At 37.0% G+C, this 18,631-nt stretch overlaps 1 protein-coding gene across 1 annotated transcript; it reads right to left on the reverse strand.

Moving 5' to 3' along the window:
- Positions 1 to 9,582: 9,582 nt before the first annotated feature.
- LOC149779206 (GTPase IMAP family member 9-like) lies at positions 9,583 to 18,382 on the reverse strand. The gene is made up of 3 exons (XM_089938584.1): positions 18,281 to 18,382; positions 12,772 to 12,842; positions 9,583 to 10,619 (listed from the first exon to the last, which is right to left on the reverse strand). Exon 3 carries the CDS (start codon positions 10,416 to 10,418, stop codon positions 9,999 to 10,001), a length of 420 nt encoding a protein of 139 aa, XP_089794710.1. The 5' UTR covers positions 10,419 to 10,619; positions 12,772 to 12,842; positions 18,281 to 18,382; the 3' UTR covers positions 9,583 to 9,998.
- Between the last annotated feature and the right edge of the window lie 249 nt (positions 18,383 to 18,631).

Raw genomic sequence — 18,631 nt, forward strand, 5'->3', positions numbered from 1 at the left:
TTTCCAACTGCAATTCCCGTGAATGAAATCGCACTAGCACAATTACGAGCATATCACAGTTGGCCCAATATAAGATCAAAATCATTTGGTAGATTACCAGCAAATAATTCGTTTGTGTTTGCACATAAAAATAAACAAGATGGCACTCCCGACTGGAACGTCATTGGGATACCAACCGGGTCTTATAAAATCGAAGAAATCGATGAGGAATTACAACGTCGAATAAAAAATATCACAGGAAAAGAATCCAAGATAAAAATAACCGTTCATGAACCAACCCTGTCTTCTGCGATCGAAATAAGCACCCCACACTACGCTGTGGATATATATCAGAGTTCGATCAGAACAGTTTAGGATGGCCTGAAATGCCACCACCGACACCATCGATACCACCAGAACCAAAAAAGTCACGGACAATAAATCATACCACAGAGTTCAACCATTATACGAGGGTTTTTTACATTTTTAAACTGGGAACGTTAGGTAGTATATTTGAACTTTGCGGTTCTGATTTCCAATGGTTTTTTGCTTATGAATATGATTCGCAAGGATAAAAGGTATACCAATATTAACCTGAATGTGATCAGTCGGTACTTTATGGTTGCTAATCAAGATCACGAAATACAATTGCAGCGACTAAAACAAAGTTTTCAGTAGCATCTTTTCGATATAACAAGTTCACGCAGCGAAATCATTAAACAAATTGAGATATTAAATCAGATTATATTCGATGTGGAATATTTTAACCAGCGATTAAATCAGGCGATAATCGATCATGTTGACAACGATAAAACCAACGCTAAACAACGATTTTTAACCATATAAAGAACAACTGAAGCTGATTTGCAGAAATTTAAACTTCCCGGGTATAACGCAGACGAACTAAAAAAATCCACCGCCAAAATCATTAATGGGTTTTTTGATGACATACTCGCACAGTACAAAAAACTACTACCACCAGCAACTATTCTCAGGCACAACAATGACTCCGAAGGGACAGGAAGACATGAATCCTCGGAAATCGTAAATATAACCCCTGTGGTCGCGGTCAATCTTGTGTGTGATGTAATCGATGGCAGCTACAGCACGGACACGACAGTATCAAATCAAGCCCAGCAAGGATTTGTTCTTTATTCATTCACCCCGAAAGAACCACCTGGATATCTGATTGTGCAAGAGCCGATCAATCAGGTTTATCTGCGGTGTTATAGTCCACTGTTATCAAGAATAAATTTCAAACTAACAGACCAATCATGTCACCTTCTGGATTTAAGGCATGAAACATTACATATTTATTTGCTTGTAAGATCCTAAGGATTTTGTCTTAAGACTTTTATCCTAAAAATCTCATTCAAAAAAAATAATACTTCTACAGTCAAGGTGGATATTTTTTTACCGTCGCTCAGAATTATAAGAAATTTATTTTTCACTGAAAAACTGTCAACGCTCTCAATTCTGAAGGGTAATTAACTAGTCAAAATCATAAAAATTGTCCGATTTCTAATTCGGAAAGTACGTAGTTAGTCAAAATCATGAAAATCGTCCGATTTGCTAATTCTGCAGGGTACTTAGCTAGTCAAAATCATAACAATCGACGGATTTCTAATTCTGAAGGGTACTTAGCTAGTCAAAATCATAAAAATCATCCGATTTGCTAATTTCATAGGAGTGTTTACTAGTCAAAATCATGCGAATTCACTAAAAAGCAACAAAAAATATATCTGCAAAGAAATTTATTTTTTACTGACAGACCCTGATTTCTAATTAATCAAGCGAGTATTATATAATGTAACAACATGTAAAGGTTTTCATACACGTCAAACAAGCACCTGCAAACTACATCAAAGAGGTGTTTATGCAGTCCCCGGTCAAAACAGTTGATTTAGTTATTGATGTATTCGGTAATGAAGATTTTTTATTAACGCAGGAACAGTTAGATAAACTGCGGCAAAAACGTATTTCCATGATCACATGTGACAGAGACCAGATTTTAAATTATGCACATTCCTGCATTAAATTTGATCGGCTTTAGGAAATATTATCTAACTCATCAGATGCAGGTCATATTGATACAAGTGAAAATAACTCATCAGATTGATACAGGTAAAAAAAATATTTTCTGTTGCAGGTAAAAAAATTTACTTTCGATTTCATTTCCACGTCCTTGACTTCATTTCCAGGTAATCAAGGGATCTAACTCTCGATCGCTTCACGATCTGACATAATTTGTTTCAACTGTCTTACACAAGTATGAATTACCTTCCTGGCTTCGTATTCTTGAGATAATGCTGATCTAATTTTTTCGATTGCACGGCACAGAGAGAAAATTCATCTAGTCGCTGTTCTTCTACTGCAGGCAGTGATTTATATAACTCCGTCTCAATTTTCTTTATAAATTTATACTGAGCAGGCAAAATATATCGCCGTTCACGTTTAGCCTCATACAGTGTTTCAAAATCAGACATGATTTTTTCAGGATTTAATTCATCCGATATATTAATTCCGTTTTCTTCTAATTTTTTAATAGCAGAAATTACATCATTGATATTTTCGTAATTCATATTATTATAATTAAATATTTAAAAGAAAAATATTTTACACCATTATGTGAACTTCTAAGTCGTCTTATAACATCCTAGCAAGTCCAGAATGGTGTTGTTTTTTTTTACACTATTTACCGTGCTTCCTCTAAATTGTCTTATGACATTCTAGTAAGTTTGACGGGTATTGTAAGGACAATACAACATATTTACACTATTTACCGTGTCCCCTCTAGATTGTCTTATGACATTCTAGTAAGTATGACGGGTAGTGCAAGGACAGTACAACATATATACACTATTTAACGTGCCCCCCTCCAAATTGTCTTATGACATTTTGGTAGGTTTGACGGTAGTGTAAGGACAGCACAGACAGATACGGGGTTATATTCTACGCTCAACAGGTTTGCACGCCTCCCACAAAATCAATCCCGCGAGGTGCAAAATGTTACCGCGTGGTGATAACGCGGAAGGTGTGCAACTTTGTTGGGTTTTGAAAACCCCGTATATAACTCGGACGCTATAGTATATAAACTGACTGATACTTGGAAAATCAAAAATAGCTCACGCGATGGGCGTGACTAATTTGCTGTTTTTGTATTTCTTTTTTCTTAAATATAATCGCAGAAACAATGCAGATGAAACAAGAAACCAAACGAATGTAATAAAACAAGTATATCGTTTGTGAAGAAAAATAGTATTTATTGTAAATAAACGATTGCGCCTGCCCGTGTTGATAGTTATTGATAAAATCCTTGACTTTGTCAACCTTGAGTTTGTCAACCTTGACTTTGTCAAGGGGAAGTAATTGGAGATACCTACTTCCGTGTTAGGTAACACGGAGAACCGTTTACCTGTTGTAGTGTGTATACAATAGACGATTCGTTACAGTTAACTGTATAACGTACCATTTGACTTTTTAGGTTGTTGCAAAATAATACTTGAATTTAGTTCTACTTTTCAGGATAATATATTATCCGCAAAAGGTAATGACATGTATTGCGCAATCTTCTGAAAGTCAAGGGAGAAAACTAATTGCATGACACATGCTTAGCGGAGTTATCTCCCTTAAATAGCACTGAAATTGATATAAAAACCCTTGGATTGAAGTACGCAATCTAACAATAATGAAAAACAATCTTTTGTTTATATCTTTTAGACATAGCGGATTTGTATATATTTTCTGCGACTAGTTGTACTGAAGACGCACAAATATCAAAATACTTGCCAGCTGCATACATCGACTGAAATTTTATTTTTTCGTATGTCTTTAGATTTTTGGATAAAATTGCCTTGGCTCTCTTATTGTTACAGCCAGTTTCTCCAAGTTCACAATTCTCGCTCTGCGTGACAGCTCTCAGATTGGATAAAGAGTTATCGGTTTTTATATGGTTGATGTGATCGATCACAAGACCATGTTTGATCTTCCCATAAAAAATCTCGAATACAAATCTGCGACTGCTCAAGTGTTTTTTCCCAGCAGTAAATTGGAGATAACCAGCATTAGTAACAAAACCAACTGGGGTTTTCAACCTGCAATGTCTAATTGTGCCATCACGTGACGCTTCGTAATTCTTGATGATGGGGTGTGGGGCAAATTCCTGATTCATTTATACAATAATGTTATTTGTCTAATTTATAATTTGCCTGAAACCTAGTTATATAATCGCGCTTACATTTCATTATTATTTTTTTAAGCTAATGGAAAAACTGCTCTGTTAAGTAAAGATTCCAAACCAGGAATATTAACTGGGATTGATAAACCATATTACGCTCGAGCGTATCCTGTGACCGCGGTCATTTATGTAATTTATCCGATATTAAAACCCAACATTAATGATCTTGCCCCAATGAAATTTTCATCACTGAATTGTGTAGCTGAACGAGTAACAGAACATTTTACAAATGCGATGCGCGCAAACGGTCTAACGGTCTAAACGGCGTTACGACGTGAAAAAATAAACAAATGGGCTGAACGGGTCAAGGATACAGGAGCTACAATAAACGATGTTGCCGAGTTAGAAAAAAACGTTAAGATTCCCCATAACCGTAGCAACGATAACAGGGGAAGTATTATACAAATCGAAATATAATCGGAACGGAGCTCCAATAAATATCATTGATCATAACGCTCACGCTTGGACCAGTGCAGTCACAATATTTCCACGAGATCGAACTGAAAGATTTTACCCGTCCTCGGAAAATTCCGAGGGGAGGAACTCTGAAAAAAGCATGTTTGATTTTATTAAACAGATAGGTGAAAACGATCCTGTGTCATTGTGGTTATTTTCGAGTTCAGATAATGAAATATATGATCAATTTGTACGCGCTAACGGTGAAATATACCGTAAAGAATCCCTTCATGAAACAATGAGAAAACTTGCTCAGAAATACTGAAAAGATACTGACCGATTACTAACTAATTGTTTCAGTGTTCCATCAGTTGCAGCCCATGCTGCCAGAGAAATAAATTCCTGGAAGCCAACCCGAAGTGAGTTTCTTGAAGATGTACAATTAAGTTGTTGCGAATACGGACACGGCGGATTGTGGAATACCTAGTATAATTACAAGGAAATGATATCAGTTGATATGGTTGAGTGTTATCTAAGAAGCTTTCTCGGGATGGGAGAATGCTCTGGATACTTTAAAAGATTTGGACACCCCACAAACTCGATGACGCCAGTGGCCATTAATGGACCATTACCCGATTTTGACCTAACAGGATTTGCTCGTGTAGTGTCATTTGAATTCGCCAAGGGTCTTCATGTTATTTGTTATGTTTGGTTTGGTCGGCACTTTAGTGAAAAGCGCTGGGCACCAACAATGTTGTTACGATATATGCTTGACTGTAAAATATTGATATCGTTGACGGTTAGTGAGGCAATTATATCATATCGGGCACAAATTGAAGTTTGGTTACCAACACCTGAACTGGTTGATTGCGAAAGTGATGATTACGACACATTACTCGCCAACCTCCAAGAGAAAGAAACGCGAAGGATCTCGGTAGAAGAATAATTGGCAAGTTTACTCAAGGCGGTGCATATGATCATAAACGACATTATGCACAACTAATTATGGATCCCGCCGACTATAAAATTTGTGGTCGCTGATGCAACTACGAGAGATATACTTGTAAGTCGAGAAAAAGCTTATTTATCTGATGGAACTCGGCTGGGTTACATTGTAAGTTATACTGATGGCGAGTCACCTCAGTATACTCATTTAAGATCTTCAATGCTAGCTTATGTTTCCATCAGTTTTCTATCGATGATAAATAGATTCCCCGACACTGCAGTTAGAGTTGCAACGGATTCGTTTTACATCAACAAGAAACACCTGAATTCGGTAACTCGTTTTACAGCTGATGATGCATTATGGGGTTCGTGGAGAATAAAAGAAGAAATGGTATATGATTATTGTGAGTCCGCATATTTTGTTATTATAAATCAGAATTATCAGAAATGTCGAGTGCACCATCTGTGTACGATCCAGTGTCCAGACACAAGACTGTTTATCTCAATGGGCCGTGAGGGTCTGGTAAGACGACTCGAGCGATTGAATTATTTCGGAATTCAGATATGATCGTGTTAACACCTACACACAAACTCGCGCGAGAGATGAAACAACGAGGGGTTAACTCATGCACTTATCACAGCTTTTTCAGATACAAAGGCGACACATGGATCCCTGATCGAATGGGAGAGAAATATATTCCAAGGATTATAATTTGGGATGAAAGATGTACGGTACCGTTAGAAACATTATAAACATTTCTCGATTGGTTATTAACAAAAAATACAGCTGTGATAATGTGTGGCGATCATGGCCAACCACCGCCCTTTGTTGGACCATCTCCACATTTGTGATTAAAATATTTTGTTGACCACTACGAAGAAATAAACGATGATTATAGAGCGCTTGATGCAGAATTAAACGAGTTCAAGAAATTAATCAGACTACAACCGAATAAAATTCAATGTGAAATAATGCGTAAAATAATTTCAGAGACTTCAATGAGCGACTTTCTGCAAACATGGAAACCAAACGACTTGATAGTGGCAAATAGAAAGATAGTCAGAGACACACTTCAACAGCAGTTGTTTCAGTTACAACGAGAAAAGTTTCCAACATTGCCAGTGCCGTTGTGTTATCGACCAGCTGATACGCGACGGCAAAATATTGACGTTGATATACCAGGACAGACCGAAAAACAAAATCTCGTATTAAATGATGTTGTTGCAGTTGATATCAACGCTATTGAAGATGCACTGCGCGCTGATAAATCCCCGTGGACTCTAGGATACGCAATGACGATACATTCATCTCAAGGACTGACTATCTTTGATACAGTTGTTGTATCATTGATGATCGTATCGAGTGGTCAAACTTAGTTTACTTGGCTGTGTCCAGAGTCAGAAGAATATCTCAACTGCGGAGAATTGTCTTGGATGAGTCAATGGCTGATGAAATTAATAATGAAAACAACAGTGATATAATAAGAAAAAATTAGCTGGTTACAGAGTGACAAAAAAAATAATCGCGATTTTGACCTTGATGTTGAATTTATCATGACACTGAAGCAACAGCAGAATAATCATTGTGCAAAGTGTAATTGTATAATGTTGTGGCAGTATTCGAGTAATAATCCAAGACAATTCACCGTAGATAGAAAGGATAATCGTCTTGGTCATACACGACAAAATGTGATGCTGACCTGTCTTGAGTGTAATCGGACAGTAACTGTGTATCCTCGGGAATTACTTGTAACTGTTCACGTGTGAATCCACGTTGAGAAGCAGTTGAATCCAGTCTGTAGATTGCTGGTCTACCAGTAGATCTAATTATGTGAGATATCTTGTGTGTCGTGATGCTCCAGATAGTATCAGTCGCTCTTTTTTTACCACCTTCAAGTTCACATGGTTCATATAAATATCTCACAGTGACATCGCCCAGTATTGGTTGTGCTCAAAAATCACGTCGCTGTACGGGTATATTTTTTTGGTAATTACGTTAATAGGTTTCATGTTGATTGTTCGAGTAATTTCATTATTTAATTATTTAATGCAGCTCTCACACCTGGTAATCTTGCAACCCATTCGCGTGATCTCTTCTCCTGAATGAATTCCTTCGCGTATTGATATCCAAATAACCGCTCAGCAAGTGTTCGATTAAATCGCTCAACAATTGCCTGATGACGGTGAATTTCAGTATGTCCTCGTCTGATGTTAACCATATGTTGCTTCATCAGTGATGATACTACACCCTGAAATTCTTTGCCAGGATCAACTAGTAATAGATGTGGCCATCGTAGAGGTCCTCGTTGATAAATTCGTTCAAACGCAGAAGCAACCTCAGATGCTGTTTTAGTCGTTAACGGTTCTGCATCTTTGTATCTACTTGCAACATCAACTACAGTTAGCCCGTATTTATATGTTATTTGACGTCTTCGGATTTTAATGGTATCATGTGGCAGAAATATTATATCAGCCTGCTGAACTTCATTAGGAACACTAACATCAAAATGTGCAAAGTGAATTTGTTTAGGCGGTGGTTGGTAAATTTGCCATATTGCCTGTTTGGATAACCACTTTTTAGCAGTATCGCGCGTAACTTTTGCTGTTTCAGCGAGTTTACTAATTGCTGCGCTACCCCTCCAGTATCCTCTTGGGGAATAATAAATCGACTCCATTATAATTAATTACCAGCACCTAGCGCTAATTTACCTTTCATTGCGGATTTTATTAACCAACTAGCTAACTTCTCCTTGAAAGATTTATCAGTGATGGAATTTAGCGCATGAATTAGTTTCACATCCGCGAGATGCCTATCTTGTAGATTTTTACTTTTATAAGCTACATCATGAGCATGACACGCCTTATCAATAGCGTTTATCGGATACTCACCTGGTTTTGGTTGATCTTGGTTGTCAAGTCTGATATCAAGTCTGGTTCCAGGGCCGCAGTAATTATATCCTGGAAGATGTTTTTCTCCTGGGTATTTAGCCCACGGAGTTCCAGGTAATTGTGTAATTGCTCGCCCTGCATTTCACACAATATAAATCCATATTTATTTTATATTATTCTAATGGAGATCACTGACTTTTCTGCTACAAGGAAACGAGAACCAGTTAAGCATCATGCAGCGCTACCAAATTCTGTTCGTATGATTATTATAGGTCCATCTGGAAGGAGTAAGACGCAGTTGTTACTTAATTTAATAATGAAGTGGATGAAGTGGGATAAATTATATCTGGTAGCTCCATCAGTAGAAGATCAACGATGCTACGAAGTGTTGAAAGATTTTAATGAATGTGCAAAATCGTTAAATGAGAGCGGAGATGATGTTGTTGAATTTATAACTGACATTAATGAAGCGCCAAGTATTGATAATATTGATGGATTTATTAATAATTTAGTTGTTTACGATTGATGTAATGTTGGATAAACAATCAAATCCTGCCAAGATATTTTCCAGAGGCAGACACAAAAACACAGATGTAATTTATGTAACCCAGCGGTATGCACAAATTCCTAATGTGATCAGGGATAACTGTAATATTCTTACCGTCTTTAACGGAGTTGATACTCACACGTTACGAAATATTCATCAGACCTGGTGTAGCGGCGATATGGACATAAATAAATTAAAAAATTTCTTTAGTCGTGCTAAAATAACCCCTCATGGGTTTATAACAATAAACTTACACGATCCTACAACACGATATCGAGTTGGTCTTGATAAATTTTTTAATTCAGCAGCAGGGAGGGCGACGACAACGAATTGGTTCATTTTTTGTAATCGAAGCGCCATTAATGGTTTTTTCAACCAGAAACCGTATTTGGACTAACTCAGGAGGACCTCCCAAGGATGTTTATCTCCAAGGGTTCCTCTTGAAACGTAGTCGACGTTATTTCCGGTTGAAACCCTTTTGTTTGGTGACCTTATTTTGACATTTGGAACCTTATAAATTTTGTAGGATTCGCCCTCCCTGCTGCTGATAGTCAGTGCTATTCTTAATTAGAACCGAAACATCTTTGAATGATTTCTGTGACTTTTTTAATAATTAATCTTGATAGACTCTCCTATACAAACTTTGTCCATTTGTGATAAATTCTGTGAACAAAACTTGCTGCGCATTAATATACACTCTTCACGAACTAAATTCGTAAACGTCCACACAAAGTGAAAAACGAGACATTCATTATTGTCTGCGAGAGCGTAATGTTTCTCTTTCCTCATAGCGAGCCACTTAATGCTCTTGCCGCATTTATGAAGAGTCATCCATGGCATGGACTACTGCACCCGCAATAAGGACAGCTCCTGCTTTTAAAATTTTCGTAGCCTGCGCTTTGATTCCTTGGTTTTTTGTCGTCTCCTCTGTTCTCTTATTGATTATCTCCCTTTCTTCTTCAGTTTTTGCAATACGCGCCCTGCAAGCCTCTTCAGCTTCTTTCATCATCTCTTCCCTGTAGCAATTTCCGATGTTCCCCTTTCCACCTCCTCAACAACTTTAAGCAACTTCGTTGCTTCCTTCTTTACATGTCTCATTTCACCTTCTGCTTCTATTGCAATGTAGCGTCCTTTGTATTTGTGAACTTTTGTACTAAAATCATCGGGAAGTTTCTGAAGGCAATCATCGACCGTTTTCTTGTTTTTATCTAACGCTGATTTGTGGGTAAATACAACAATAAGAATACTGTATAATGCCTCACCAAATAAATCGGTGAATATCTTCACTGCTTTAGCTTCTTCTTCCGTAAATTTGGCATCTGCTCTTATCGTAAGTAAAAGGACATGGGGACCGGGCATGAGATACTTGAAGGTACACTTAGATAGTTCTTCCTGGAAGTTTTCTTGCACCTTGCTCGTTCCCATAACCCCTGGAGTGTCGAGAACGGATATCTTCTTATCACGGGCTTCAGCTGTGCCAACTTCACACGTGATTGTTGTGGACTCTATTTGTAGTCCTTCAGTCCTAAATGTTTTGTGTGCCTAAAATTGCATTACCGAGTGTGCTTTTTCCTGTTCCTGTCTTCCCTATGAGGGCAATCCGTATTTCAGAGTGGGTGGAATTACCTGCAACAAAAGCATTAAATAAATAAATATATGGCACAGTCAGAAATAAAGTATACAGTCAACGATATTAGTCTTTACATAGCACGACTCGCACAATAATCACATAGTCACATATGATTCTTTTTAGTTATAAACGTGGTTAAAACATCTTTTTCTTTAAAAAAGTACTAAAAATATATAACGTGAAGTTATATTCGAATATTACTATCGCTTGGTTCTTGCGTAGTTTTTCACTTCATCTTGCTGTCGTTTTTTACTGACAAACTAAATCAGAAAATACACTATCGAGAAACTAAGCTGTTTTACGTTCTTGGAATACGTCAATTAGTTACAGAGTAATTTGTGCAAGATGCTGTTTTAGACGTATCACATTGGATTATTTGCTTCCATCTGTTTTTTTTTTTCACCCTGTCGTATGGTCAATCTACCTGATCAGACGCGAGTTCAATAATACTTCCATACATTGTCAAAGAGGTGTTGCGAAGTGGGATTAAATCGTTTAAATAACCGTTACTTAATTAATTAATTAATTAATAATTACAATATCGATAACTATAATAGTATCTGAGCAATTTAATGTTGTAAAATTAATGTGTTATTTTTATTATTAATAGTAGTAGTATTAGTTGTAGTAGTTGTTGTTGTTGTTGGGTTTAATGCCATTTTTCAGCACACGATAGACTATACATGGCGGCCAGTGTAAATGGTGGAGGAAGAACCTGGGAAAACCCCGGAAAGAGCCACCGACTCACGAGAAGCTACTGGCAAGCTTTCTCACACACCCACATTGGCTGAATCCAAGACTCGAACCGGCGCAGACAGAGGTGAGATGGCAGTGTTCCGTAACGGAGAGCGCTTTAGACCACTCGGACACTCGAGGCCCCCAATAGTAGTAGTAGTACAAATAGTAGTAGTAGTAATGGTGGCCGAGTGGTTAGAGCGTCCGCATCGGACGTGGGAGATCGCGTGTTCGAACCCAGGCCAGGCCATACCAAAGACATTAAAATGGTACTAAGAGCTGCCTCGCTAGGCGCTCAGCATTAAGAGGTTAGTGTTAGGACTGGTCGGCCTGGTGTCAGGATAATGTCACTGGGCGGAACATCTTGCTATATGTCTGGGAGATGATGTGCCAGTGCTAGAAATCACTATTAACTGCCACACCAAAGACATCGTTGCGATATGACTAAAAAATTGTTAAAGCTACGTTAAAATATCCACACACACACACACACACACACACACACACGCGTATTTGTAATAGTAGTCCACAAAACTAAAGAGTTTGGTAACAATAATGTTAAATTTAGAAACCTTTTGTACCGAATATTTAGTTGGGTGAGTATTATGCTGTAATAGTATAAAGAATTTGAATACAAAAATAACACTACTTCACTCCTTGTAAACTCTCGAAAGGCTTCTATTTTTGCCTATGATTAATATAAATATTTATTTGCTTCTGGAATTTCTTGTTCGTGCAGTCTAATAAGAGTTATGTATTTTGAAATAATATAAAGTGTAGGATTTTCTCCATGATTATATATATATATATATATATATATATATATATATATATATATATATATATATATATATAGATATATATATATATAGAGAGAGAGAGAGAGAGAGAGAGAGAGAGAGAGATTGTTATTTTGTAAACAGCATATTACATATATCATATTTCTCTGTTATTTATGTTAACATATCGCCTCATTCCAGGCTATTGGTATACCACCACATTCAAAACTGGAATTTATTCGCATCACGACTGGAATTCCTTAGGAACTCGATATTTTTAGACTTGTTATAGAACGTTTAGGATCATTTGTAAATAACTCCACAATAATGTTCTCTTTAAATTTTCACTTCGTATTCATGGGAAATAAATTGTCCTTCGTGAATTAAAAACCTTCTAAATTAGCCTTCATTCTGAAATGAAATGTTTAAAATAGTTTCTTTAAGTCCGACAGTTCCTACAAAATTTCTTTTAAGTTACACGATCTACTTAAAACAATCAACGAGATTTCAAAGAACGTTTCTATTGGGAACAGAGGTGATATTTTATTTTAAATAAAGTTGATGGCAATCAGTATCGGATGGTGAATCGTGTTCTTCCAAGGCATCAACTATAAAGAGGGAACATTTACAGTACCCTAGTTTTGTACCTATTGCTGGACTTGATTCTGCAGATGCTCCACTACCCATGTTCAAGAATGGGACATGCTGAAATGTCAAACAAAAACGACATGAGAAAGTAAATACTCCATAGAAACTATCATATACTAGAGACTATGGATTTATTTAAAATCTGCCAAAAGTACCATACAATCGGATTAAAATTGACGCCTATTAAGTACGTAGATCATATAGACACACAAGCTGACTGAAATCGATATATATTTAAATACGAGGATCAAATAGACACAGTCTAATTCAAATAGAGGTCTACATGAATACATAGATCAGATAGACACATCGTGATTCAAACAGAGGCCCACTTAAATACGTAGATCAGATAGACACACACGCTGACTTAAATCGAGATATACTTAAATGCCATTGATCAGATAGACACGCAATCTTATTTAAATAGGTCTACTTAAACACGTGCTGCTAGATCAGATAGACACAATCTTATTGAAATAGAGGTCTACTTAAACACGTAAATCAGATAGACACAATCTTATTCAAATAGATGTATACTTAAATACGTGGATCAAATAGACACAATCCTATTCAAACAGAGGTCTACTTGAAGACTTAGATCAGATAGACACCATCTTATTCAAATAGAGGTCTACTTAAATACGTAGATCAGATAGACACACATTCTTATTCAAATACAGGTTTACTTAAAGACATAGATCCGATAGACACAATTTTATTCAAATAGAGGTCTACTTACATACGTAGATCAGATAGACAAAATCTTATTCAAATAAAGGCCTACTTAAATATATAGATCAGATAGTCATAATCGTCTTAAAACAGAGGTCAACTTAAAGACTTAGATCAGATAGACACAATCTTATTCAAACAGAGGCCTACTTAAAGACTTAGATGAAATAGACACAATCTTATTTAAATAGAGGCCTACTTAAAGACTTAGCTCAGATAGACACAGTCTTTTTGAAATAGAGGTCTGCTTAAAGATTTAGATCAGAGAGACACCATCGTATCCAAATACAGGTCTTCTTAAATACGTAGATCAAATAGACACAGCGTTAGTCAAATAGAGGTCTACTTAAGGACTTAGATCAAATATACAACATCTTAATCAAATCGAAGTCTACTTAAGGACTTAGATCAGACAGACACAATGTTATTCAAATAGAGGTCTAATTAAATACGTAGTACTAGATCAGATAGACACAAGCTTCTTCAAGTAGAGGTCTGCTTAAATACGTAGATCAGATAGACAGAATAGTATTCAAGCAGATGTCTACTTAAAGACTTAGATCAGAGAGACACAATCTTATTCAAATAGAGGTCTACTTAAATGCGTAGATACGATAGACACAATCTTATTCAAATAGAGCTCTATTTAAATACGTACTGCTAGATCAGATAGATACAATCTTATTCAAGTAGAGGTCTGCATAAATACGTAGATCAAACAGAATCAATCTTATTCAAACAGAGGTCTACTTAAAGAATTAGATCAGATAGACACAATCTTATTCAAATAGAGGTCTAATTAAATACGTAGATCAAACAGACACAATCTTATTCAGAGGTCTACTTAAAGCCTTAGATCTGATAGACACAGTCTTATTGAAACAGACGTCTATTTAAAGACTTAGATGAAACAGACACAATCTTATTCAAACAGAGGCCTACTTAAAGACTTAGATCAGATAGACACAATCTTATTGAAATACAGGTCTACTTAAATGCGTAGATCAAATAGTCACAATCTTATTCAGAGGTCTACTTAAAGATTTAGGTCTGATAGACACAATGTTATTGAAATAGATGTCCATTTAAAGACTTAGATGAAATAGACACAATCTTATTCAAACAAGGTCTACTTAAAGACTTAGATCAGATAGACACAATCTTATTCAAATAGAGGTTTACTTAAGGACTTAGATCAGGTAGACATCGATCTTATTCAAACTGAGGTCTACTTAAATACGTAGGTCAGATAGACACAATATAATTCAAACAGAGGTGTACTTAAATACGCAAATCAGATAGACACAAACTTATTCAAATAGAGGTCTACTTAAATACATAGGTCAGATAGACACAATATAATTCAAACTGAGGTCTACTTAAATACGTAGGTCAGATAGACACAATATAATTCAAACAGAGGTCTACTTAAATACGTAGATCCGATAGACACAACTTGATTCATATTCTCGTGACCTTAGTATATTGATAATGAGCATTTTGCAATCACACCCTGGATCGTTACCCTGTGACACCACCATGGATATACACAGTATATTTCAACCGAGTTGCCCAGACGAGCCCATGTTAGGTGCAAAAGCATACAAGCGGGGGAACGGTAGTGGGCAGGTTTTTCGTCCATCGGATCACCCCTCCCCCAGTGATTTTCATGATGTAGTATGATATGAACCATACAAACTATGTATATTTACTGCTTGGTTCTTACTGGAGCAGATAGAGTTTTTTGGGGTTTGTTTGACGTCCAATACAACCAGCCATCATTTTAATTTTTCAAAATGAGCAGGAAAATTGAGCATGGGAAGTTTTGAGGGTGGTGCCCCTCCCCACGGTTGTTTTTAAAAAGAATGCTAACAATAAGGAGGCTGCGCAGTTGAAGTCAATCGCGGGGCTTGATACCTAGCTCGACGTCATATCAGCTAAATCTCTTAAAACGCGCATACACATCTTACAGCGGATCCCCATTGAGGTTTTAGCTTCATTTCGTTTCTGTTCTTCTGACAGCTATCAGCTCGGTTATTGGTTTTGCTTTGTCGATGAAGACCGAAGTGTGTGCCATTTTTGCCGTAGTCCGCATTTCATTCTTGACGGTTGATTATTTGTCGGCTTCATCTAGGATAACAGTGTACTCATCTTCAGAAGCTGCGGTGTCAGGTGGTTCCTTATATATTTGGCATGCCATTGTGCCGAATTTTGTTTAACCACAATGAGTATTTCATCACGATTTTGTAACCTTTGTGGTCATTCCCTGGCCGATGAAAGTCCCAGCTACTGAAAGCAATCCATAACTCACCTGTTATCCCAGGGGCAATTGTAATCCGAGCAGCAACAAATGTTGTCAGCATGCCAATCCCTGCAAAACAGGTGCCCAGAGACACGACCTTTAATGTTGTCAACATCTACCGCATTTATTGTTTGATTGTACTATTTGTATCAAGAGCACCACTGTTCAACTTTTTCCATAGGCAGGCTTCAACCTCGCAGACATTTTAAGGTCAACATCTTATTGGCTTTTTTGTTTCGGGCATATAGACATAATATCTTTACCACCAGCGTTATTTAAAACTGTAATTGTTTGGTAGGAGATGGGGGTGGAAGTTAACTCACAGGCGGACATGCTCCTCGAACCGGTCGTCGTAGCTTGCTGGTAATATGGCGATGATGTCAAAGAAGGGGTTGGTTTTTGCTTGATATCATTAGGTCTGGAATTAACACGGCATTCTAATCGCCCGTACACCTGCTTCTCAGAAGTCACATATACCTACGATGTAGACGCGCGTTCTTCGAAAGTAACTTTGCTTTTCTGCTAGTGAAAGGAGGGGTATAATGTCCCAAATATCACGATGGAAGGGTTATGTGCGAGAAAAACCATGTTAGCATTCTAGTGGCAATTGCACCCGATACTCCTCAATGACGGTTTAATCACTTCGTAACGCTCATACCGTGCTTGATTCAATGCAATCTACTCTTAACGAACAAATCACATCTGTATAGTGATGGATTAAAACTCCAGTAATGAAAAATCAAAATTTGGAAATGAAAGATAAAAGCTTATATCATTGTTGAAGTAGTAACAAACGTTAAGGGTCAAACATCCAGGTACTGAACGAATATAGTATTAAACGACTTTGCAACGAACTGAATCTGATACAAAACATCCCGTTACCATAATGTAGTGCCTTTACTGGATTTGATACAAAACGTTCAAATCCCATGATGTAGTGCCTTTACTGGATTTGTTACAAAACGGCTCGTTACCATGATGTAGTGCCTTTACTGGATTTGATACAAAACGTTCCGTTACCATGATGTAGTGCCTTTACTGGACTTTATACAAAACGTCTCGTTACCGTGATGTAGTGCCTTTATTGGATTTGATACAAAAGGTCTCGTTACTGTGATGTAGTGCCTTTACTTGATTCGACACAAAACGTCCCGTTACCGTCATTTAGTCCCTTTACTGGATTTTATACAAAACTTCCCGTTACCGTGATGTAGTGCCTTTACTGGATTTGATAATAAAAACACACACAAAAAAACACGTCCCGTTACCATGATGTATTGCCTTTACTGGATTTGATACAAAACATCCCGCTATCATGATATAGTGCCTTTACTGGATTTTATACAGAACGTTCAGTTACCATGATGTAGTGCCTTGAATGGAATGGTTACAAAACGTCCCGTTACCATGATTTAGTTCCTTTACTGGATTTGATACAAAACATCCCGCTATCATGATATAGTGCCTTTACTGGATTTGATACAAACCGTTCAGTTACCGTGATGTAGTGCCTTTACTGCAATGGTTACAAAACGTCCCGTTACCGTGATGTAGTGCCTTTACTGGATTTGATACAAAACGTTCAGTTACCATGATGTAGTGCCTTTAATGGATTTGTTACAAAACATCCAGTTACCATGATGTAGTGCCATTATTGGATTTGATACAAAACGTCCCGTTACCGTGATGTAGTGCCTTTACTTGATTTGATACAAAACCTCCCGTTACCGTCATTTACTGGATTTGATACAAAACATCCCTTTACCGTGATGTAGTACCTTTACTGGATTTGATATTTAAAAGAAAAAAATAAAAAAAAATACACGTCCCGTTACCGTGATGTAGTGCCTTTACTGGATTTGATACAAAACGTCCCGTATCCATGATGTAATGCCTTTACTGGATTTGATATAAAGGGTCCCGTTACCACGATGTAGTGCCTCTACTGGATTTGATACAAAACGTCCCGTTACCATGATGTAGTGCCTTTACTGGATTTGATACAAAAGGTCCCGTTTCCATAATGTAGTGCCTTTACTGGATTTGATACAAAAACGTCCCTTTACCGTGATGTTGTGCCTTTGCTTTAGGTTTTACACTTCATCGCAAAGTTTTGGATTTAATATAATTTTGAATAACAGTTTTATACGGTAAAAGCTCCTGAATCAAACCACGATCGCTTTCAGTGTATTACCTCAAACAATATTAGCTAGTAGGGACAGAGCTTGGCAGTGTCTGGTGAACTTCATTCCTAATATCACTTTGTAGATTTAATGTATAAAGGAGTATTCTGTTAAGGATGGTATAGTACTATGCTTTAGTTTTAATCTGAGTTCATCTTAGAATGATATCATTGTTTAGTTTTGATGTGCAAGGCCCAACCTCACCCCCAACCCAAAAAACGCCCAAAAACAAAAGAATGATGTGCTCGTAAGATAATAAGTGGTATACTGATACTTACAACATATCTGTTTTAAGTCCCTTCAAAATGCAATCTCTCTAACTATCCGGCTTGTTAACTTCCACATCTTCAAAATGCAATCGCTCTAACTATCTGGCTTGTTAACTTTCACACCAAGTACATTTGTGTATTTACCTGCGTAAAGTATTGTTGCTATATACAAACCCACCAATAACTACAGGAACTTTTTCAGCCGTATAGCAAAGAACTAGGTTACGAGCCGTTGATCTTACCAGGGTGATTGTTGTTGCTACAAACAGTTACTGCCCGGATTTTTGTGACAGCTCAAATGACTTCAGTTATATTATGTATATTTTGTTCGTGGTGTTTATTCAAGGAAAGTAAGGTAAA

This window comes from Sinohyriopsis cumingii, chromosome 17 (assembly GCF_028554795.1).
Source record: "Sinohyriopsis cumingii isolate HCF-2022 chromosome 17, ASM2855479v2, whole genome shotgun sequence".
NCBI classification, from domain to species: Eukaryota; Metazoa; Mollusca; class Bivalvia; order Unionida; family Unionidae; genus Sinohyriopsis; species Sinohyriopsis cumingii.